This window comes from Venturia canescens, chromosome 3, assembly GCF_019457755.1.
Source record: "Venturia canescens isolate UGA chromosome 3, ASM1945775v1, whole genome shotgun sequence".
Lineage (NCBI taxonomy): Eukaryota > Metazoa > Arthropoda > Insecta > Hymenoptera > Ichneumonidae > Venturia > Venturia canescens.
In genome coordinates, this window is record NC_057423.1 from 3,473,773 (window position 1) to 3,498,453 (window position 24,681).

The window sequence follows — 24,681 nt, forward strand, 5'->3', positions numbered from 1 at the left end:
AAGAAAATGAGAAAACGACGATGTCTTTGATATCGCAACTTCTTCAAGATCGTTCGTTATTCTTGCGTTAAAATCCATAGTATATTACGATCCAAGGCCAGAAAATTGGATTTCCTGGCATGTGCGATATGAAAGCCGAGGCGAAGCCGAGACCTCCATGAACGTTTGGGCCGTGAGTTGTAGGGGAACATGGGGCAAAGTGGCCACATGGGGCAAAGTGGCCACCTACTTTTTTGGGGCATTTTTGAATTCTGGGGCAAAGTGGCCACTCACGCAATTCCAATTTCCGCCGGGAAGACGGAATTTTAAGGAAAAAATCCCCGGATCCAAGTGAGGATACCGGCCGAGCGAGATAAGCGATATAGACATACTCACTCGGGCTAAAATAGCAACTTAAAAATTCAATTTCTCAATAAATATTGCTAGTCGCCAAAAATCCTTTTAGGGGAAGTCTTATATTGTTATAAAGAAGCAGTATGCAAAATTTCAGCTCAAAATTCGGTTTCCGCTTTTCGGAAGTACAGCCAATTTTTTTGGCAATTTTTTATAAAAAATTTTTTTAAAGTTTGTTTTATGGATGGAATTATCAGCAAACGAGGGACTATCAATGTACTTGTCCCAACCTTTTTTTTCCTAGGGTAGCATTATTCCGGACGACCATATTCATTTTATTAGTCCGGTTACATTATTTTCTGTTTTCGCATCTGAACGAACAAATGTATGTTATTCGTCCGGGTTCATGGCAGCATAGCGCATAACATGAATGATAAAAGCTACGCTATACGCGCCCGCTTGAAGCAAATAATAATGATGCTTGGCAACGAATAAACAAAATCATGGCAACGAATACAGGCTTCACATTCATATATCGAATTAAAGGATCACCGGCCGCAAAAATATCGTCAGAGCGCACTGAAGTTAGCTGAGTTAGCCGGCCACGAAATAGTATATTACACACCTAGGGAGGGAAAATAGACTACTTCAAACCGCGGGCAGAATTGTCACCCGAGCCGAAGGCGAGGGTGATAAGCACGCGGTTTGAGGTGGTCTAATTTCACTCCCGTGGAGTGTATACGATTTTTCTGTCCGACGCAGGCGGAATGCGGCAACTTCGGCACGCGCAGCGGGCCGAAATTTGCCACTTTCCGCCCGGAGGGCTGAAAAATAATATTACAGTTCACAAAAACATTAGAATGTCTCAAAAAATCGAATGTTTTTTTTTCAAAGAACATTGAAAAATGGTGAGGGTATCTGTGGAAAAAGACCCTCTTAAAACATGAGCTCTTAATACTAATATCTAGAGTTAGTGTATTGTAATTTTTTACTTCCCATTCAAATAACAAGCAGTCTTAAGGGGGTGAACTACCCCTTTTTCGAATTCCCGTACTGTAGGTGGCTTATTTCTGTTTTACATGTTTTTGAAGATTCAAAATATTATAATAGTTGTAATATCTGGATTTATTCCAGTAAATGGTAGTGAGGAGGTTGTGAAAAGTAAGATCAGCGAGGAGAGTTAATATATTTATTGAAAAGAACTTAAGGAAAGGCTACAGGATGCGGACACGTCGGCTCGGTTCGGCACTCTGACTAACTCTAACTTATTTTTTAGCATTCCATTCTTTGCAAACTACGCGACATCTGTTATTCGTCTGCCCGTGCATCCTTCTTTATTTTATGATTTTACTGTCGCCGAGTGACTTGAGTAGTCGTGACGGGAAAAACCTCGGTCGTCCGTTCCATTTTTTCTAATATCCTAATCCTTAATTTACGACTTTGCTCAAGTACTACACTCACTCATGCACTCCCTTAAAATGAACTCTTGTCTCGATATTACATAGTTTCGAATCAAGATTTTATAACGTATTGAAGTCAATACAAGACTCTGAAAGAGTGGATCTCCCCACTCGATTTTCCTCTATATTCGCTATTTCAAAATTTCTCCCTGCATTTCGTTCAATTTGGTTGCCCTGCATCGACATTACAAATTTAATCATTTGTAAATATAAGCACAGACACATGATCCCGGTATTTGTACTAGATAAAAATGTTATCAAGTAGTTATAATCACCTGATGTTTTTGGCATTCTCACACACAGAAAGACATTAGTCATTCCGAATATTCTCAAGGGATGCGTCAGATAAAAAAGTTTTCAGGCATTGAGAAATTAATAAATATTTTTTTGTTGCGATACTTATTTTCGAAGGCGGTAACCATCCGCATTGTACTAGTGCAGAATCCAACAACCACAAATCGTCCCATCGTTTTTGATATTTCTGAAGCAATGGATTCAACATCTTCGACAGAATTGCCAGAAAATCGTACGATTTTTCAACTCGATTCAGTGTTGTATGTTTGGAAGATTTCTTCATATTCGAGTGAATGTTATTCGTGATTTTCAACTCATTCAAGCATTCAAAGTACGAACCAAAGGTGCTACGAAGGTCGAATGGAAGGACGAAACCGTACAGACGTATAATCCTCGGTATCACAGAGCTGAGGAAGAAAATTTCAGATTGGAGACTGTTCTTTTGAGAGAATCGAGAAGTGAGTACTCGTAATAAAATTTTTCTTGCTCCCCTAGCCGAAAGTACGCACTTTCCGGCCGCATTTCAGGCCCGGAAGAGCATTTTTCGTGGCCGGCTAACTCGGCTAACTTCAGTGTGCTCTGACGATATTTTTGCGGCCGGTGATCCTTTAACATTTCGATATATGAATGTGAAGCCTGTATTCGTTACCATGATTTTGTTTATTCGTTGCCAAGCATCATTATTATTTGCTTCAAGCGGGCGCGTATAGCGTAGCTTTTATCATTCATGTTATGCGCTATACTGCCATAAACCCGGACGAATAAAATACATTTGTTCGTTCAGATGCGAAAACAGAAAATAATGTAACCGAACTAATAAAATGAATATGGTCGTCCGGAATAATGTTGTATTTCCAAATTCCAGGTTCATAGGAAAGCACATATTCATATAAATTGTCACTCGAATTGTCAAGTATAGCGGGAAATATTCATATATAAAAATTGTTAACTATCATGGGACTTTGAATCAGACATGTATCAACGAATTATTTATTTGTACTAATAATATTGTTGTATCATTGTGTGATATTTTGTGTGTGTTTTTTTACTTTTTGTTTATGTTTTTAATGCCCGCCCCCCTCCCTCCTCGCAATTGCTAGTAATTATTGAACGTACTTTCGGCTACGGGATCAAGAAAAATAGTATACAACCCACGGCCCAAATGTTAGATGCCAGGAAATCCAACTTTCGGGCCTAGGGTCGTACTATACTATTCATTGATTTCCCAGCGTTTGTTGCAGTCAAACAAACGATGATTTCTAGTTGGTGACAACGTTATCATCGAAGCAGGCTATCACACGTATCCATTCAGTTTTCTTCTCCCCCACAACATACCCAGTAGTTTCGAGTGTTTCGGTGGAAGCGTGAGATACACGATAAAAGCAATAATGGACAGGCCTTGGAAGTTGAACCACCAGACGAGATTGGTATTCACAATTGAGGCTCCTTTCGATCTTAACGAAGTTCCAGCAGCGAGGGTCAGTTAGAAAAGTCAATTATTACTCGTGGACTTGGGAAAATTCGATAATAGACATTGGCGTGTTCCGTTTAGAGCAACATGTCTGAGGGGGGTGAGGAATTCTTCTTTGGTTTTCCATGCCTCGGTCCAGGCTCCATGAAATACAATTTCTACTTACCTGCGAGCGATTTTGGCGTTGGTGAACCTGTCGAAGCCACTTTCAAAATCGATAACAACTCGAGAATTGTCGACGTTGTTAAATTGGAGCTTACGTTACAACAAGTAAACACACCAGAATATTCGCCTTCACTTTTGTGTGAGACGTCAATACTTTTAATCGATTTTCAGAACGTAAGAGTGCGCGCTAGCACGCAGACGAAAACGCTCCAGAAAGCCATACGGACTGCTCAACAATTCGGACCATTCGGTAGAAAGGTCGAGGCGACGTTGCGCCGGAAAATTCCAGCTGTGCCTCTCTCGAATCTCAAGAATTGTGGTATCATCGACATCCAATACCGACTTGATTTTCATGTCGGAGTTTCTGGCTGGTAAGTTTCGAATTTCAGTCTACAATTGTTCATCCTACTGCCAAAAAATCTTGATTGGAAGCAGATCAGTTACAAATTTGCAGCAAAAAGAACACAAGGCACGTGGCTTGGACGAAATAACTGCAGATCGGAGAGCATCGAACGAGTCAAATGTGCCAAGTGCGCAAATCATTTCCAAGACGGTCCTTTCACCATCACGGAAAATTCCTTTCCCCGTGCCTGTGACAGACCATCGGTTTCCAAATCCAACCTCGATTCCTCCTTATCCCATGCCCATGAACAACGAACTATTCGAAAGCGCAAATCCATTGGGAGCTACTAATCAGCCATATCCACCGCAAATGGCCAGCGCCCCTTTCGATTCTTTCGATTCTCACTAGCCAATGGCTGCGAATCGACTGATTGGGTTCGTTCATCCCAGTGCAGTGGGTCCAGAGATCTTATCAGATTTGCTACAGAAGCGTAAGTCTTTCAACGACGTTTAACAGATTTTGCGAAATTTGGTTTCGAGTTTCAATTTCCATTCATCTTTCCAGCTGCAGTTTTCGATAATCCCTGCGATCAGTGAATGTGAGGGACCTCGTATCTTCGTCACAAGCCTGGACGTTCGTTGTTGCCAACACTGTTGAAAACTCAACCCTATAGTTACTGCAAGTGTTTTGGTTTCTTTGCAAATGAATTGCTTGAAATTGGACTATGATCGAGAATTTATTAGTACAGCAAAGTGTCGATACATATTTTTATTTTCTTAGTCAAGTAAACGTTCGTGCGAATAGATTGGCGAAATTTAAGTCAGGCTGTCGAACATTTAATAAATAATTAAAACCTCAAAAATCGTAAAGCTTATACGGAAGCTTGTGGAGATTCCATCATCACCACATTTCTGTTAAATAATTCATGTGCTAAATATAATTCTAAATTCCTGATACAAACTGTGTCACGGATAGAAAAAAATGTAACCAGTCCATAGCGATAAAATAAAGGGTTACCGAATGCTTAAAAGAGATATTAAGGATAGAAGTTGGAAAAACGACAGAAGCAGAAGCTTTTCCTATATAAATGCGACTTCTCAGAGGCTAGGAATCAGTCCAAATTTCGAGTGTCCGAATTTGCACCACCAAGAAATACGTTCATAGGAAAGGAATACCTTAAATAATCCTGAAAAGGCGCTGTTTTTCTCGATGTCTTTTCCTAACAAAGAAGAACAGTTTCCCCATGAATTTTACGATTTTTCCGAGGCTTTTAAAAGTGCAACGAACCTTCGATGTTTTACCAAACGGAACACTTTTTCTTAGGATTCATTTTAGAGCCGACCGGGCACTTGAAATCTTTTGCGAATTCAAGCGAATTCCACAACGGAACTAAAACTCGGAACTCTTCAGGAGAATGGAAGTTATGATCGATTTGAAATTTCATGGATTCTGGTGTGGACACCGAGCACGAACTCGTCGCGATACTGATCCAGAACATTTGTTGTGGCGTTCTGTCGATTCCGGGCAACTGTGGTTCCGGTCCGTTGACCTCAGCCCAATCGTTATACGCCATGTACGCTGCTTTTATTCCGCGGTTGTCAGCCATATTTTCCTTTTGAGTTTTGGTGCCGTTCAACTGTGGAAGTTCCAAGTAAGAAAATTGTTTTTAGCATCTTCTCAATATTGGTCAACTCCGAGCCACGCGTGCTGGCTGATGTTGAGTCGATTTCGAATGTTTTGCGACCTCAGGATCAAGCTCACGAAGCACTTACTTTGAGATTAACCTCTTGGACGGTCTGATTCGCATATTGATCGACAATGCACGATGTACGCTTGAGATAATTCTCTTTGTTTGAAGGCTCCCACCAATCTAGTTTATTGCCGTTCTCATCGAATTGCCAGCCGATTTCTCCGAAACCATGCGCTATCTCGTGCCCAATGATTGTTCCAATCCCACCGTAATTCATGTATTTAGGTCGATCGTTGTTGAAGAAATCACCTTGCAGAATACCAGCAGGTAAATCTGTTGAAAAAATGGCATCGAGTATCGATTTAAATTCCCAATTCCACGTTGACTCTCCTGAGGGTGTTGAAACATTTAAAAGTATTTACGAAAGCTGTTCAAGGCTGAATTATAAAACGCATTCACGATCGTCGGATTGACACGATATTTCCAATCTTTTTCATCGATGGGTTCGCGCAACTTGCTGAATCTTTTATTCCTTCCGTATGCTGCGAGATGGTAAATATTCTCGAAAAAATAGTCTTCGGAAAGATCGAAATCTGGCCACAGCTTTTCGAGTTCCTCGTCGTCCAGTAGCTCGTCGGGATACGCGATGTAAGCGGACATCGCATTTGCTACCTCAACAGAATGGTTACGAGTTTTTTCGTCCATCCATTCGACCTGCAGATTCATAGACAATTTTAATGACCGAACGGTACGAAGAATTGAGCAAAAACGACTGAGAAACTTTTGACAAGTGATACGAACGGTTTCTAAAATTCTGATGAAGTGTTCTTTGACGTCGGCAGCCATAGCGGCTGCGTTCGCCTTGGTCTCTTTGTCGAAGTAGTTTCTTACGTACAGAGAGCCAACGAGGATCGGAAAGGTTTCCAAAACCAATTGAATACAATGATTCCACCTCGGCGGTCGCTTCTTACGTCCACCGATCGCTGCAGAAAATGCCAACTCCCTTCTAAGCACTTCTTCGTTCAGGTAATATAAAGAGTCCTCAACGATTCTCCACATCGCGTAATTCGCCTGAACCCTCTTCGGGGTCTGGCACATGAGTTTTTCCAACTCGCGAAGATATTCCGGCTTCTTGACGACGACAATTTCGTTTTCTTCGATGCTGATGGAGCTTGGCAACAAACTGCTGAAGTATTCCTTCCACGGTATGCTCGGATAATTTTTCGTCAACTCCGAAACAGTCATCGGGTTGTACAGCTGTGTGAGGTTGTAACGTTCCTCCTGCGGTGAGGAAATCGGCCCGAATATGTTTGAGTGCATTCGGTGCTCGTGTCGTTAAGGAAGTTAAGCAGGAAATAGTATTAATGGACAGAAAAATATGAAACTTTACAGAATGTTAAATTATGATGTGAAAGTCATTCGTAGACATTTTTGAGGTCCCCAGTGGGCTGTAACGCGAAATATCAGTCATTTTCTTTCTGCCTCGACAAGCCATGTTAAGTATATAAAAGCGGTTCGTACCAGTCAACGGATAATCTTTGACCATATTTTTTCAAAGAAATTACCGCACGGGCTATCATACGGTAATATTATTAAGAAATCTTGTAATGATTTTTTAATGGTAAATAATATTTAAATTCATTTAATTACGAAAAGGATTTTATGCAGAGTTATTAACACGACTCGGTAGTGCAGTGTGAAAAATTTACGCCTGACAACATCGGACGTAGTCAGTTGACAGCTGAGGTTGGAGCTTACCATAACGACAAAAAAAGTTCCATAGACCCCCCTTTTTTAACGAACCGTTAAAATCCTCAGGGCTCAATGCATATAATAGAGACGTTTTTTATGATTAACATCTGATATAAAAATACATCAAATTTTGAGTTATACAGGCTTCGAAGTCATTGTGGCTATAATGACACGTAAAACTGTGTTTTTTCGACTAAAAATATTTAGATTGAACAGTCGTTGAGAGACCTTGAAATTTCACAGAGATTAAGTTTTAAGGGTGAATGATACAAAAGTCGAAATAATTAGAAATTGATCAAATCTGGTGATAATGTTCTTCAACATCAAGTGCGAAAAGACAAATTTTTTCAAAATTTTCTTCTGTTTAGTTATCAAGTAATTACGCATTAAAGCAGATTTCTTATGCCCGGAATGTGTACCTATATATATGGAAACGCTATGCTTATACACGTGAACTTTAGTGATCAATTACTCGATAACTGTACAGAAGAAAAATTTAAAAAAATTTGTATTGTCAAATTTGGCACTAAAGAATATGTTCATCAAATTTTATAAAATTCTGATCATTTTGAATTTCGTTATGTTTTTAGCATGGTTTAGCATGGCAACATTGTATCGCTTGTGCAATATATCCTTAAGCTTGGACTATGATATGCAAGAAAATTAGAGTGCCATCTGAAATGGAGCCTAGTGCTTATACATCATTAACATGGCCTCTTATGAGAAATCTTAGAGTAGCTGTACATTTTTCCCCAAATCTCCATTATTGATGGATAGAATGGAACGATATTTGAACAGTGGAGAGATGAAATATTTCCAATCATTTATCCGGCGTTAAATTTATCGAAGGTGACTTATGACAGGAGTAATTACTAAAATAGGGCATGGCACTCGCTTCTGTCCAGAGCGTCACTGGAGATGTTGCAACGTCTCATATTCGAGGTTATGTCCGCGTAATTTGAAATTAGAATGCATCAGCAATGTATGTGCAGACTGGCAAACACGTTCGAAAACTTTTTTGCTAAAAAGATATGTCAGAATGACTATGATAAATTTACAAACAAATTGAGAAGTACTCTTTTATTTCCGTACATTTCAGGCAGCTGATGAACTGTCAATGACGTTTCAATCTGTTTTTGAACACACGTAAACGCGCCCGCATGAAAACGAAAAGCGACGTTGACAGATGATCCACTACTCAGGTCAAACGATTGTCTAATATTTTTATGACTGGTCAGGTAACTGAGCAGCTTCCTAAAACTGCCATCAGGTAAATCAGTATACGTACGTCTGCTAATTTTATTGCAAAATTCAATGTTTCCTTGAGTTCTTCCACAGCACGATCTCGTTGGGCACCCAGAATAACAGCGATATCGACCATGTAACTGTAGTAAGCGGACACAGTTTTATCATCGAATCCTTTCTTCAGATGGGTACGAGATAAAATGGGTGCTGGTTGATCGATCTTAAAAGTAGAACGGCGAATAGGATCATGACAATTTTCGGTCGGTCTCGGCGGATATTTCTTCATAAAAATCGTTTACCCACATAGATAATTCGTTTCGTGACGTTCTTTATGTCTTTATAGACTTTAAAGTTGATGAAATGCTGAACATCGTGGCCAGTATCGACGAATTTATACATCGAGCTTCTCCAGTCGAAGTTACTGTCGTTCCACGAATAAGCATCGAGAACCGGCCATCCACCAAACTTCTTTAGAGCTGCGTGAAGGGGTTCGAGTCCTCGGGCCTCGATTACGGCTGCAAATGATTTTTTATCATTGAATATCAAGTTTTAAAATTTTTTCAATTTTTCAAACTTTCCAGAGAGTGAAAGATTTCTGTTTGCGAACGTTAGAACTCACTTTGGTTCATGCAGGATTTGTACAGATTTTTAACCAGTTTGTAATGCTTCGGTTCGCCGGGTTCGCTCTCAGCGTTGATGATTGCGTTCAGTTGCATTTCCAATTTGTCATAAAGAACTGAGGTTTCATCTACGGTTAATTCATCTTCAGGAATAATCGTTCGCTTGAGAAAACCGCCGCATGCGAACCTGTAAAAATTGTCGCAGGGGTCGACATCGACGTCCATGTTCTTCAAGATCGTCGACGCTGTATATCAAACACTGTCGTTTATTATTTTGCTGTCACTTCGCTGTGAAAAGCGAATCGAACGAAATGGAAATCGATGCAAATGAACGAGCTTTCCAAGTTTTTTCATACCTGTGTGAATGCATTCTGGTGTATAACAAACATCTCCCGATTTCTTTGGTTTACAAACGGTGTGCACACCGTTCTTTTGCCACTGGTCGATCTCTCCACCATATTTTCGAAGGAGTTTGTCGATCGGGTCGCACCGTTTGATCCCAACCGCTACTACAAAAAAGTAATCATTTTCGGCACTGTGGAGTTGTCACAGGACAACACAAAAGGGTCGGAACATCACTTGAAACACTCTTTTTTACAGTTTCCTGAGCTCAAATATTTAAAAAATCCCAGGGCTCTAGGAGCTTTTGAGAATGAAGAGATTTTTGTTAAAAAACACAGCTAATGAGACCAGCCGTTGGCTTCGGTCTCTTTATACTAACCTGCAGGATGAGTTCGGTTGAACTTGACCTCAGACCTTATTATGGCCCCTTCTGTCAGTGAGAGGACACTTAGTGAGAAGAAGATAAACGCCTCGATCCTTGTTCCGTAGGAAGCGTTGCAGAAAAAAGAAACTCTTGTTTTAGTAACGAGAAAAAAATATCAGAGCTGAGGAGGTTCAAGCGTAATGGAACCTTTTTTCCAACTTTGCAGAATACAATTTTTTAAACAGAAAGCTTAAGGCGGTTTTAAACCTCCAGCGGAATATGCCGATGATTCACCGTCTCGAAATCCATTTATTTGTTGTTAAGCACACATAATTAAGCACTGTTAACTGTAATGTATTTTTCGTATTGTATCCTATCGCTTGAACTTCCTTAATTCGCTTCGAGATATTATTCATTGCATGTGCAACGTTCTCGAGTTAGGAAAAGGTTCAAAAGTTCTTACTAATATTCGTTTTTAATATACTCAACTCTACACACATGCATTCAACTATTATTACAAATAAAACAACAATTTCAACAGAAATCGTATTCAAACATGGCAGCGATCGGTCTGGCCAGCCAATCCGCAGCCCGAGGGCTGATCCTCGATAAAAGTGACTTCAAAAGTCCATAGGACTCGAGAATCATCGCCTCTTCATAATGACTAAAGGAGTCGATATTAATTTCCTCCTAATCTACGTCGAATATTTCGCACATAATTACTCACACCGATAATTTTCAATTTGTTTATTTCTTGTCGCATTTAAACTGGCTCAAATAAATTGGGTTTTTAATGCCTTTTAAAGGCTTTTTCCCAAAACCTTGTTGTTATTATTTCATTTAACATAATTTACAAAAATTAATTTCTTGAAGCAAACTATCCTCGTAAGTACAAAGGCAAAACCCCTTAATTTAGAATCTCTGAGATTGCTCAAATTTGTGGATGCATCTCTGAATATTTTTACGCTTTTTTTCGTAGGTAAATGTTTATTCAGCACGATTTCGTGTCGAATGGTTTTTCAGTATTTATCAACCAGAAAACTCACCCCATCGAGATGTTTTTTTCGCTCGTACTTTCAACGGTTCTCCACCTGTCTGCACCCTTGTTTTGGTTGCGCGTAGAGCTTTTGTGCGATTATCAATTGCGTTTACTCATTCCTACGAGAATGAAGTAGCGAGTAAGCTTCCTGCACGTTATATAAACAGCCTCGCGTCAACTGAGTGGGGAAATGATGTACGTCATGGGTTTTGCAAATAGGACATTTAAAGATCACAAAGTTCACCGGTAAATTGAGTAGAACTGAAAGAAGGCGAGCTGATCATCATCTTTTGGGGATCTCACCCTCGCTGTCGCTTTCCCATTGCTGCATTTGTGAAAAACCAATCGCATTTTATTTATCGTAGCTTGCTTCGAAAATGAAAAATGAATGTTTTTTTTTATACGGTTTTATGGGCTTCAAATAATTATTCGTTCGTGCTCATGGTTTTTTTTCACCCTTGCCAGGCCTCAAATTGCAGCGTTCGACGAAGCTTTTAAAATATCAAAAAACTTGCGAATTTTCACTCTTCGGAGGCCTTACATTCTCGTCGAGGCGAAAAAATCGGAGTCGGTTTCAACCATTATTCTAATGGAGGTCAAAAACATTGACATGTGAGCATTGACACTGCTCGGAGGAATCAAATGTGACGCAGGAATGTTACAGACTCCCCGATTGGGAAAACGAGCGATGAAGAGTCAACGCGATTTTGGTGTGCATTACAAATCATTCTTTCACGAAAATACCACAAAAATCGAACCCGCTAGTACAGCGTCGCCTTGACAAACTTCTTTTGAAAAGCGTTATTAAAGTTTGTCCGTGCACTTCTCGGAGATCTCGTAACAAGTTGGAAAAACGAGCAGGACCACAAAAAAACTTGCCCGGTTGAGGACACGAAATATTTCATCGTGTGGCAATACTTTCTGCCATGGAAGAAAATGAAAGTCGTTTTTGTCATGATTTTCAACAAGAGAGTTCGAAGGGACAATGAAAGGGGGCTCGATCTCTAGCTAAAAATGATTTTTCGACACCGAAATGTTGGGAAAACGACTTTTTGTATAACGAGTTTTCTTATAATGCTCATTTATTTTACTGAGATTATTTTCGTGGAAGTCAATGAAGGTAAATTCGTAGGGTAATTATAGTTCATTTATACCAGAACGTGGCCTAGAGGTCAATGCAAGCGTATCACGTACGAGTATACGGCGTTACTTCTGGGCCCTCGTGGATCATCACGTCATTCAAAACTTCCAAATAATTATCAGCATCCGGGCCAGACGGCTCGGGATATGTTCTATTGTCTTTTTTTATAAACTTTTCAACAGCGAGCCACCCACACTGGAAGAATACGAGTTTTAATCTTTTTGAATAACCCAAAAGTTTAGCTCTGGGAAATTCTCCGTTTCTGGAGTGACGTCGTATTTCCAAATTGATCATTGACCCGAGAATACGTAAGGATGAATCGGAGAGGTCGAGCAGACAAATGCCTGGGGATTTCACTACTCGTAATAGCAAATAGCAATTGTAGTTATTGCTCAAGAGCAGCCTGAAAAATCCCAAGTTCGCGGGACCAACGTATTTTCTTGTTATTCTTTCATTTATTTTTAACGTACGAAGATGATGACAAAATGTGGGAGCTTGTAGAGTCAAGCTTTATTATTATTATTATTGGGAATTTTGGACACACGTGTAAAGGTTGAATGGAAATTGGAATAAAAAATGTTGGTGCTGTTGAGATGGCACGTCACGTCAATTTTTCGTGTTTTTAAAACTGTTTCCAACATCCTCGGCTAATCCAAAATAACTCACATCGATGGATGGGCTTACAGACTTCTGTAATCATACAAAATTGACGAAGACGTTTAACAGAAAAAATTGAGGATCGCTGTGAATGAATTTTTCAAAAAATCGTTTACGGAATCGGAGCAGTAATAAAGATCGTTCTATCCACCATAGTAAAAAGACCAATACTCATACCTTTTATTCGAAAGACACAAGAGACTTTTTCTCTATAAGCATAGTAAAAAATGTGGTAATTATGCAGTTTGGCTACTTTTCCGAAAATCAATGGAATTTTTTTTTCTTCTTCTCGAAGTTATCGATTAGACTATAGTAAGTGATATTTCGTCGGGGGAGGCTAACATTTTCCATAAAAACCATGAGTTATAGAGTTTTGAAGAATCGAAGCCGTCCATGCTAAAAAAAAAATTTCTTTCGTTGATTTTCGGAAAAGTAGTCAAACTGCATAATTACCAAAAATGTTTTGTAAAGTATTCTGGGGCAACCCTGAAAAAAAACATACATGTATGGTAAAATGTCGCACGTTTTCGTTGTATATTCGCGTATTTATCATCAAGAGACGCGGTAGCGGCTCGACGCCAACTATTAAAAGGAAAAATTCATTTTCAACATTACACACAAGCTTGGCGTGCATGGTTTTCAAATGGAAGCTCGGCGAAGGAATGCCTCATCCGCGTCCATATATTTGAAGAAAACTTGATGATCCTCTAATGTAATTATTTTTTAATTTGCCATCCCTTTTCCATCTAACTATTTTATTGAGTAGTTCGACGTGAGATCCCGCGCTGTGTACACAAAGAAAAATATCCATTCTCGATTAGTTCGACTGATAAATTCATTACTCCAAATGTTTCCTATTCAACGCGTTTTCTTTTCTCAAATCAATGTTTACACAGCTTACTTCTTTGTTCATCCATTTCAGTACTTGTGTAATTTAGAATTTACTATGCTGAGAGTGAAAATTTGTGATTTACAATACATTTCCACTCATCAGTAAGTGCTAGTCTGACACGATGAATAACACTCGAAAACAAAACGAAATATAGTTCTCACGTGCATCACTTTTTGCTATCCACGTAAAGCCGTTTAGAATTCAAGGGACGAAAAATTGCTAAGTTAAAAAAATACTAAGCTGTTTGTAATCCGTGGCTGAAAACTTTGAAAATTCTTGACGAGACTTTTTAGGGGTGACAATTCCTTAGCAATCGATTACAATCATTTAAAAAATAGAAAAATCAAGTTTTATTATAGACCAATGGCCAAATTGAAGAAAGGAATTTTGAAGCTGAAAACACTTGAATTTTCCTGGGTGCAAATTTGCACCAGTGTGCTGTGTACGGATTAATCTGTTCCTTCCTCTCTTCAGCTCCAATATCTACATTGGAATGGCTCACGCAAACATTGTAAACTGCTTTCCAGTGATCGTATCAACGGTCAGTTGTACAGGTACCTGCAGATTCGTGGGCACGAAGAAACGAACAAAACGAGCATTGGAAAAGCGCTTTTTTTACCGGAGTAAATAGAGAAAATCGTTGCTCCTGAATGACCTTAATGTTTCCAATTCCCAAAATTCTGAAGCAGAATCCATAATCCCACAAATTTGAATAAACACTCAATAATGTAGAAATTATTGGCAGAAACCAGTTATTTTTAAAACCCTTCGAATAACAATCTTTTCGAGCTTTCCACTCGTCATCAACTGAACCTCGTTGATTGAAGTTTTTTAAAAATGTATCAGCACATGGTAAGAGAGCAAAAAATTATCAACGGTCAAGTGTACGGATTTTGTGGCAAGTTCTACAAGCAATAAAATACCAGCTGGTCGATCATGAACGAAAAAAAAAATAGTTTTCGTTGGTTCTCCATTGGGCGGGTTGAATTCGATGAGCGACCGGGATTTTAATGGGATCTAGAAATATTTGAAGCCTCGACTGTTTTCGGCATACACCGAAGGCGGCAGCTCTGTTCAAGGTCGATTGACATATGGGTTCGGAGGCGCCAAGAGTTTTTCGAGGCAATTGAGTCAGCAAATGTGCTAGTAGATACTTCCTCTATATTCATTTAAAAACTCCCATTCGTGTCCTCGACTAAAATCAGCAATCGCAAATGAACTTTAAATTCCAGTTTGATGGATGCTACTATTAAACGGGGACGGTCGAGGCACGAAATTGAATAAAAATCAGTGACATCATTGAGCATTTTGAGTGGCTCGTTTTTTCCTGTTTTATTTTTTTTTAATCGATGATTTTGTTATCTCGTTTTCGACTTATCGCCGCGACGCCGAGTCGATTAATTTTGTGCTCTTCAGTCTCTCATCAAATGGTATTGCAGTGAGTCGATTTGCACGAGAGAATTTCAAACGTTGGTGAATTCTCACAGTTTTCTGCTTCGAAGTCCCAGAAATACGAAGATCGAAGCTCATGCTTGTCCGTAGTATTTATAAACTAAACAAAAATGGCACAAGGATTGCAGCGCTTTCAAATAAACCTCGATAGTGCGGACAACACTTTTGCGCCTGGCGAAATCATCACGGGAAACGTCATTGTCGATCTTGGCCGACCCAAAAATATTCGAGGTATTCACACAATATTCATCATTTCATTGGTTTTTTGTTCTCTCAAGTCTTTCGTATTTGAATATTCAAACTTTTTCGCTCGGACTTTGATAAAAATGAGATTTTAATGATTTGTTTCAACCACTTCGATCTCAAGATCGTTGTAACGAAACTCGATGATTCTTCATCGAAACTGATACCGAACGAAAACAAAATGATTATTCAAAGAAACTGGTCGAAATGATTTGATAAAGACAAAACAACACTAATAGCTTACGTTTTGAGGTTATTCAAAATTCGTGCTAGATTTGAGGAGCGTTTGTTCAAATTTCATTTGAAATATTTTTTATGGACGGTGACAAAACTTTGAAATTTGCTTAAAAATAAAAATGATTCATAGTGAAAAAATGAAAACGTTTCTGGACCTATTTCGAGAAATACGAAGACGATTCCACTCGATTTAATCATCTGTTTGAAATCGAACATCGAAAAATCGAAAACAAGCAGTTTCAAAGTGTCGCGAGTGCGCGCGATCGGACCCGGTTTTCGAACGCTTTGCATCGAGATCAAGATCGGGTGGAATTCGATTCGGTTTTCTTTGCATTTATTAAGGCTCTTTCAAACACGAATTGGATTTATTTCAAGTTTTTATAGGATTTGATTTCGATTGGATTTCATAGCCCTCTGAATAGTACACGTGCTTTTATGAGCTGTGAATCACGCTCGATCGAGGAAATTACGGTATATTTTGTAACAGATGCCACGAAATTTCGCGAACATCGATTGACTGATAATGTAATCAGTTGAGTACGCCTTATCGGTGCTAATCCTCTGATTTTTTGCTCAAATATGTTTAAACTCCTAAGTCATCTAACGTTTAATTGGATCCTTATTTTTCTATTATTGAAAAAAAACGAGGATGCATAATCGTTGGAGAATTTCTTCCTGGATATTTCAATTTCATTGCTCGATTTAAAAATCATCGTTTTCTCGGCATTTTATCATGATTATTTTGTAAATTTGTTGTTGGAAAGCTCTCAAAGTGCGAATCAAGGGTACAGCGAAAGTCCAATGGAGCGAGACGAGCGGATCTGGAAAGGATTCCGAGACCGACTGGTACAGAGCCGAGGAACAATATTTCAGACTGGAGGCCGTTCTTTTTGGACAAACTGCAAGTAAGTAGCCGCAAAAAAAAATGGAGTAACTAAGGCAGCCCGATACTGTAAGAATATTCGTCACTGAGCTCCGACGAATTAGGTGATAAAAAAATCGTCTCGCTGTACAAGATCGAATCACTGTCGTGATGTGGTGATAACGATTGGAATTTTACGGATTCGCTACGAATTCATTCGATGCTTTTTTCGAGCTATTTTATCTTTGGCCAACCATTCTTTTGTCGAATAATAGTGAGCAATCAGCGGACGTAAAAGTGGGAAGCGATTTTCGTGAAATTTTCTACGAATCCATTGATCAGATGCTGCCAAAATGTTCAGCGATGTTTAAAAGCTTGTTGAAATGCCACTTCGTCCAAGTGTTCAATGTTTCATAGGAGCTGCTTGATGACGTTTTCAGACGGAGATAGCGTGAGCCTGGAAGCAGGGCATCACGCGTACCCATTCAGTTTTTGTCTGCCTCACAACATACCGAGCAGTTTCGAATGTAGCGACGGGAGCGTGAGATACTCAATAAAGGCAATAATGGACAGGCCTTGGAAGTTCGACCACCAGGTGACATTGGCATTCACAGTGGAGGCTCCTTACGATCTGAACGAAGTGCCGACGGCGACGGTCAGTCTGAAAATTCAATGATTATTTAAAGATTGACGAAAACATGAAATTGAAAGTTGCTGCATTCAAATTTAGAGTGACGTCGTCGATGAAGATATGGATTCGTTTTGTTGTCCACTTGTACCGTGTATAGGTATGGGCTCCATGAAGTACCATTTCTACTTGCCCGCGAGAGGTTTCGCCGTGGGTGAAGCGATCGAGGCAAAAGTGAAAATAGAGAATGGTTCGAGGAGCGTTGACGTGGTGAAATTGAAACTCAATTTGGAACAGGTGATCATGGAAACCAGGAAACTCGAGGCAGCTTCCAAGTTTGCAATTAACCCCTGAATTCGACTTGCAGAAAATCAAACTTTACGCTCGTACCAAGACGAAGAAACATCAGAACACGATACAGAAGACAAAACAATTGGGACCATTCGGTCACAAGATTGAGACGACGCTGAACTTGCAAGTTCCAGCTGTGCCTCTCTCGAACCTCAAGCATTGTGGCATCATCGACGTCGAGTATCGACTCGCTTTTCACATTGTAGTTTCCGGCTGGTAATTCTCGAATTTCATACTATTCCTCAGCTCCTTTTTATGGAGCAACCGTGAATTAACTCAAATTTGATTTTCCACCAAAAGTCATTGCGGCACCACGAGACACTACCCAATCGTCATTGGGACAAGAACAGCTCCAAGTTGGCAATCGATCCAGCACGAACACGTGGCTCTTGGCTTACCTCACAGACCTTCTCACCTGGAATCAGAAAATTCTACAGTTCCCAGTGCTCCTGTCGTATCTGACACTACCCCATCGCCTTCAGAGAGAATCCCTTTTCCAATGCCCATGATCAATCAACAGTTTGGAAACCCAGCTTCACCTCCTCCCTATCCTATGCCCAGGGCCAACGACGAATTCGAAATTCTCAACTCACCTGGACAACGCGATCAACTTTATCCACCTCCGATGCCGGGCAGCTCTTCAGGATTCCAATATCCAATGGGCATGACTCCACCAATTGGCTTCATTTCACCACATGCGATTAATCCAACGTCAACGATGCCAGAAATTCGTAAGTTTTGAAGCTCACCGAAATGGGCATGGCTGATTAGAATTCAATCAACACGGCGACTCCTTCGAGGGTCTCTGTAGAAAAAAAGGCTTTTTATTTTCAAGTCTGAACCTCAGAAGCGAGATTCATCTCGATTTTGGGTGAATATTGAAAAAAATGACGTTTTAGTAGATTTTCGGAGTTCTTCGGTCTTTAAATGTGTATTTTTTCCTCCACTTATTTTCCATCGAATTCATTCTGACGCGCGACATCATATTCGACACAGAAACGAAGAGATTTTCATGGCGACAAGTCAGTTTGTCCGACTGTGGAACCAACTTTACGTCAGAAATGTGACACTGAGAGAAAACACTTTTTTAAGGTCACGAAGATAATGAAATTTCGACTGAAGAACGATTCGAAATATTCCGAATGGAACAGAGAGAATGTTTTCTCATGGATTAGTATTTTTACGACGGATTTGATTCTCTCGATTTTTGTAACGAAACATCCTCCACATTTTAATCTCTTTATTCCCATTTCAGCCCCACCGTCGTATGACGCCTGCATGAAAATGGCCCAGAACGAATCAACAGCTGTGACTCAACCTCCGAAGCCAAAAACTGCGCCATAAAAATCTCACGTGCTTCAACTCTGAGATTTATCGACGAATATCGTTTGTCGTCCCTCGAGTTATTCTCGAAAATCGAATCGAAAATTTGGTCCTCCAAGGTTTTGTCGTTCGATGAGGAATCTTGGTACTGCGATCCTTTTCTTGCTCGCCGCCACTTCCTCGTCGATGACAACCGCAACGCCACAACTCGGTTTTCTCGTCAATCCATTTATCCATGACCGTTGGCGTTAAAAGTTGCTGAAAAACTTTGAATGCTTGAGAAAATGAAAAATTACTGTGCGCGCACGAAAAATCTTCAGCAAAACATCAAAAATCGGTTTTAAAATCTCAAGCTATTGAAAAAACGATTATTTTATTGAAACTTTACCTTGATATCTTATTTTTATATAATATATAGAAATAATTGTCGTGTTCATAAGAGCTTTAGTCATACATGAAATCCGAAGGTATGACAACCTTTTAAGCTTTAAATGAATATTTTTGACTTCAGTGTCAAAGAAAAATGAAAAACAAAATGTACGTGAAGAAATATATTGAATGTGGTTCGGCAGTTGATTTCGAACATTGGTTTCAATATACTGTCAAATTTCTTTTATATTCACGTAAAACACTGATTTATTGATGTGAATTTCGCAGGATGATCTCCGCTGAGACTCAAACGACTTTAAAACAGTGCTCGATCACCTTTTGTTATTTTTGAATGATTTAAAAATCGATATGCATTTTATTATACTTTGACAGGAAACGTCGTTGTCCATGATTGAAAATAGAATTGCGACGTTTCTGATTGTTGTGCCTATTCGTTTTGAAGATAACGAAACGTGACTCGTCCCCATCATTTTTCTTCCCCATGTACGTTGCATGAAAATGAAAAGTCGTATATTTTATTGTTACATTATAACGAAGGTAGTAGAGTAAGAAAAAAATAAAGAAATCCATGCGACCATTTGAAAAAGGTTTTCGAATATTTACACAATTTATTTTTATATTTCAACATATTCATATTATAATCGTTATCGTAATCGAGTTATGTCAATATCGAAATTATCACTAAGCGGGGGCAAAGGAGGAAGGTTCTGATACTGTGGAATTAAAAAACCCAACATTTCGCAAAACGACGTTTGGTTTTGCTACGGTGATGTAAACGATAATATAAGAAAAACGAACAAACATAAATGGGTTTGGAGAAAAGATCGTTGAAGGGAGGTTGGATTTGCTACGAAAGGAATGTCCAGATTGCGGTTAGCCGATCGTTCATTGCACATCGAACTTATTGTCATTTTGGGAAAAAACGATGGACCAAAGGCGTCAAATGGAATTTTGACTGGGAGTGGACGAAAACAAATTATTGAGGCTTCGAGAGCATAAAAAGTGAGAATAAAGACGTGAAATCTCATTTGAAAAATGACAAAATTCGCTGCGCTTCATTATTCGAGTATTTTTTCAAATCTCACAATCGAGTTTTGGAAGAAAAAGAAAGAGCGACATGAGCTCGAAGTACTAGATTATTGAATGAGGTGATCGGCGAATCGATTGTTGGAGCAAAGTAACGGAGAAAGAGAACGCGCAGCGCGAGTATTGGCAGGAGAATTAAGGAGAATTTTAATAATCAAAGAATCATTTTCGAATGAAGGGAATTTAAAGTAGAAACTCAAGGAACTCGAAGATTCGTTTGAAGAGTGTTGAAATCGTTCGATCAATGGCTAACCGCGTTGGAACGAAATAGAACAACAAAAAAGTGCATGGGAAAAGGACGTCGACTCAGGATTTATGTACTCGAAGTTAACATCGTTGGAATGCAACATAAATTGAGTGCATTCCCAAGTCCTTCGTTATAATAATATTTAAAAAATTGCAAATTCATGTGTAAACCTAAAAAGTGCCAAATTTCATATCCTTAATTATGAAAAATAAGTAGCAATGAGCAAAAATTTTAAAAATACTTATTTCAACAAAATATTTCGTCGTTTTCGGAACAAATTACTCGAGCTTAATCGAATTTGGGATGAATTTCTTTCGAGGTCAGATCTGAGACAGAAATCGAAGGGATTTCGGTATTTTATCGTTTTCTTTTCTTTTCGTGAGACAACAAATTTGCAGGACCCCTCATAAATCATAAGTTTATCATTATCTCGGCTCACTATTGGTAGTGCCAAACGCATATTAATTTTCGTCAATATTGCAATGGTGTTTGAGAAAACGTAAGTTGAATTTGAAACAAAATAAAAAGAAAAAAAAAGGGAAAAACGATGAAAAGTAAAAAAGAGAGAACACGAGTGAAAGAAAGGAACTGTGCGCTCTGGCGTTACAAAAATTCTTCTCATCAGTGTTTACATCGTTAGTCTTCGTTATTTTCTTTTTCTTTTATCGTCAATAGCATTTCTTTCTTCTTCCCTACTTTTGTTTTTAGCTTAAGACAACAACCCTCAATATATTATTATCATAAATAAATTTGGTCTATCGGTAATAATGTAAATACGCCGGTACAATCCTGGCAGTATTTGGTTCAGGCGAATCAGGGCTACCGGAAGTCAAACATTGGTCAGATTAGCTCAAATTGTCAGTTCGTTGAAGGGTTTTTAAAATTCACGAAAAATCGATTTTTCATGCACATTATCAAAAATTCATCTGATTTTTTTTCCCCATCGAGTGTTGTTTCAGGGAAAAAAGACAGAGTTTACGGGACATCATGGTTTAAATCGATATTTCGATGATTTTAGAGTAAATTGTGATTTTAAAAGAGCATATGAAAATTATGAAAAAGGGAAGAGGTGGTGACGGTAAAAAGTAGAGGACACGACTTCCGATAAACTTGATTTCAGGCCATTGGATAAGATAGTCGGGGCTTTCGGCGGTCCGCCGACCGCACAAAATGATGATCCGTTTACGATATATATATATATTTTTTTTCTTGTAATAATAATTAAATTGATAAGGGGTTTGTGAGTAATTGGAGGTATGAAAGAAGAAAAAGTAACAGTTGTACCGGAAGTGAGAGAAATGGATCGGTAGCGAATTTATGCTCGAAACTTATGAAACGCGATTCATCATTAATGTGAACAATTGATCGAATTCTTCAAATGGAAATGGATGAAGTTCCATAAACAATAGTTCCTGGTTTTAGTCACAAAAGTATTTTAAACGTTACTTGTCTTTTGGGCAATTTTTTTTACAAAAAATATAATCAGTGATTGTGTGCTGTGTTGAGTGTGTGTGTGTGTGAGCCCCGTAGAGTTGCTTTCCTTCATTTTCTGTGTCCTATAATTTCGCCTCAAGCTCGAGACGTGAACGTGAACTTCTTTTAAATCTTACAACTCTTTTTATTAACTCCTTCTTCTCCTTCTCGGTTCTTTTATTCTTCATTTTTAACCTTCTTCGCATATTCTTCGGTAAAATGTCAACAATAATTGTAGTTTAGAAAAAAAAGAAAAATAATGTTAATTTTACTATTCGGCCACCCTCCATTCTCGTCGCGAACCACAGGTGACTCTCTCTCTCTCTCTCTCTCTATCCTTTCTTTTTCGCTGCATGATCCAATCTTCACTTTTTTTCGTTTCCTTACTCATTCTCTCTGCTTTTTTCTTGTTTCCGTTTTTGTCAATGTGTTTCCACGTATTTCTCTCAGTTTTATCCATCACTTTTCATCTTCTTACTCAATCATCACACAGCCCACAGTCTGCACCCTTTAAAAAAAAATCTGGAATTGAAAATGATTTTTTTACTATTTCGGAGAACGTTTCCTCAAATTTTTGGATATTGCGAATCATTGGATGTTCCAAGCCGTTCACTTTGTCTTTGAACTCTTTGAATAATCTCTCAATTCAATAAAATTTTTAATGTCAATAAGAATTGATTTTAATCAGCGTCATCTTCTAGTTTTAATTTTAACAATCTGTCGAGAATGTTCAAGAGATTTGATTATGGCATTTTAACATTCGTAACGTTTTATGAAGATAGAAATGCTCTCAAATTTCCTGCATTCTGCGCAAGGCTGACATCGTTTTGGATCAAAATTATTCCCCTAAAAATGTTTGTAACGAATTTTGTAACGAATTGACTATTGAGCAGTCGTGAAACTTTTTCAATATATTTCCAATCGATTATTTCAAACAGAAATTAATTATCGCAGTGAGGCCATCACTTTATTTTTCATAATTTTGAAAGTTACAATTAATGAAAAAAATCTTTCAAAGGTTTTGTCAATAGGGAAATGATAAAAACATACCATAACTAAACGATCAATGAACTTAGCCCTCTCTTTTAATGGCTCCAGGCGCCTCGGCCAGTCCTTTTACTTTTAGTCGGTCTGCTGTTTTCAAAAAGGCGGGTAATTGATCCTGCGACACGTTCACTTCACCGGCATACATGAATTCCAGTATCGCCTGGAGGTGACTATATGCTACATCCTTAAGAATTATTATTGGATGCTTGGACGGATTTTCCTGTATATAGAGAGACTGATTTATCCACTTTACAAAATTATACTACTGGTTCCAAAAAAAATATTCAACTTATATTAACATAAACCAACGAATTTCTATCAACATGAGTTACTGTCAAAAACTTTAGAAATATTGTTTCTGCTTGCTTGTTTTTAAAATTCAAAATAACAGTCTTCATAAGAAATAATATTCGCAAGGTCCTTGAGTCAAAATGAGGAAGAAAAATCCACTCAAAAAGTGTTGAGAAATAAAAAATTCATTCAACAACTTGATTTCTTTAAAGCAAAATCCCAGCTGCCATTTCTTATAAAAAGTTGGAATACTCTCGATTTTGTGCAAATTTTTAGACTTAAAATATTCCTAAACTTTTCTGCAGTAGAGCATGTTCTATTGAATTGGAAAACAAAAAAGTATAAAACTTCTTACCTCTAACAAGGATTTGAAGTACGGACTACACGCAGATAAAACCATCTTGTGGGCTTTGCAAGTCTGTCCGTCACAGGCGAGCGTTACATCTGTAAAACTCTTCTCGTCTCTCAGGTGTTTGAAGGACGTGACCATATTCGATTGGAAATCGTTCCATTTGAGAAAAAATTGTTGCTGTTCTCCAGCCATTTTGTATTATATATATTTATATATTTTTTTCTTGTATATATAATTATCTCGGAACAAAAAACCGTTGGGATCTCTCTGAAAAAACAGAAATGGAAAAAATTAATAATCAGCAATAACAGGAAAAACTTTTTTAATGCAAATACTTTGAAGGCAGTCATAAAAATGCATTCATTAAAAAGAAACTGCACATACAATTCATATTTTATTTTGAATAGCCTAAAGAAATTTGTCATTTCAACTTATTTTTCATATTATTGAAAAAAAGTTTTTGTTAATTCTTTAGAAAATATTGATTAGTAAGGATACGATAATTTGTAACATTTACATCAATTTTGCATAATACAATAAATCTTGTAAAATCCTATAAGTACACTTTGAAGCATTGAAGTTTAACAGGAAGCTGCAAAATTGGGGATATTGTTCTCAGTGTAATTTATTTTGAAGCATTTTTTGAAAATAAAAAAAAAAATTAAGAATAAAAGTATGTGAAAACGTAATCTTGACGAACGTAATTGCGTTTCCAATGATTTTTTCGTAATTAAATAGATTAAAACTAATGAAATAATTAATGAAACGGTAGACCAAAAAAGAAGTAAACGACCGAGCTCGGGAAATGAATTTTAACGACTTAATTAGTGAAAAATAGGAAAACTCGTAAACTGCGAAATAGAAGACAAACAAACTACTACAAGCGTTAAT

General features: G+C 38.3%; 3 protein-coding genes and 1 long non-coding RNA gene across 4 annotated transcripts; 2 read left to right on the forward strand and 2 right to left on the reverse strand.

Annotated features, from left to right (window-relative positions):
• Positions 1 to 2,282: 2,282 nt before the first annotated feature.
• On the forward strand, positions 2,283 to 4,474 carry LOC122407952 (arrestin domain-containing protein 2-like). Its single transcript, XM_043414441.1, has 6 exons — positions 2,283 to 2,319; positions 2,411 to 2,545; positions 3,351 to 3,565; positions 3,640 to 3,828; positions 3,895 to 4,094; positions 4,156 to 4,474. Exons 1-6 carry the CDS (start codon positions 2,283 to 2,285, stop codon positions 4,472 to 4,474), a joined length of 1,095 nt encoding a protein of 364 aa, XP_043270376.1.
• Positions 4,475 to 5,098: 624 nt separating this feature from the next.
• LOC122407654 (neprilysin-2-like) lies at positions 5,099 to 6,900 on the reverse strand. The gene is made up of 4 exons (XM_043413996.1): positions 6,558 to 6,900; positions 6,179 to 6,470; positions 5,839 to 6,089; positions 5,099 to 5,702 (listed from the first exon to the last, which is right to left on the reverse strand). Exons 1-4 carry the CDS (start codon positions 6,852 to 6,854, stop codon positions 5,364 to 5,366), a joined length of 1,179 nt encoding a protein of 392 aa, XP_043269931.1. The 5' UTR covers positions 6,855 to 6,900; the 3' UTR covers positions 5,099 to 5,363.
• An 8,022-nt stretch (positions 6,901 to 14,922) lies between these two features.
• Positions 14,923 to 19,475, forward strand: LOC122407660 (arrestin domain-containing protein 3-like). Its single transcript, XM_043414001.1, has 7 exons — positions 14,923 to 15,491; positions 16,505 to 16,645; positions 17,043 to 17,257; positions 17,333 to 17,527; positions 17,598 to 17,797; positions 17,882 to 18,312; positions 18,837 to 19,475. The coding sequence occupies exons 1-7, from the start codon at positions 15,371 to 15,373 to the stop codon at positions 18,923 to 18,925; spliced, it is 1,392 nt and encodes a 463-aa protein (XP_043269936.1). The 5' UTR covers positions 14,923 to 15,370; the 3' UTR covers positions 18,926 to 19,475.
• Positions 19,476 to 19,882: 407 nt separating this feature from the next.
• LOC122407661 (uncharacterized) lies at positions 19,883 to 23,931 on the reverse strand. The gene is made up of 3 exons (XR_006260249.1): positions 23,794 to 23,931; positions 23,151 to 23,382; positions 19,883 to 22,608 (listed from the first exon to the last, which is right to left on the reverse strand). It is a non-coding gene; the product is annotated as an uncharacterized lncRNA (long non-coding RNA).
• Between the last annotated feature and the right edge of the window lie 750 nt (positions 23,932 to 24,681).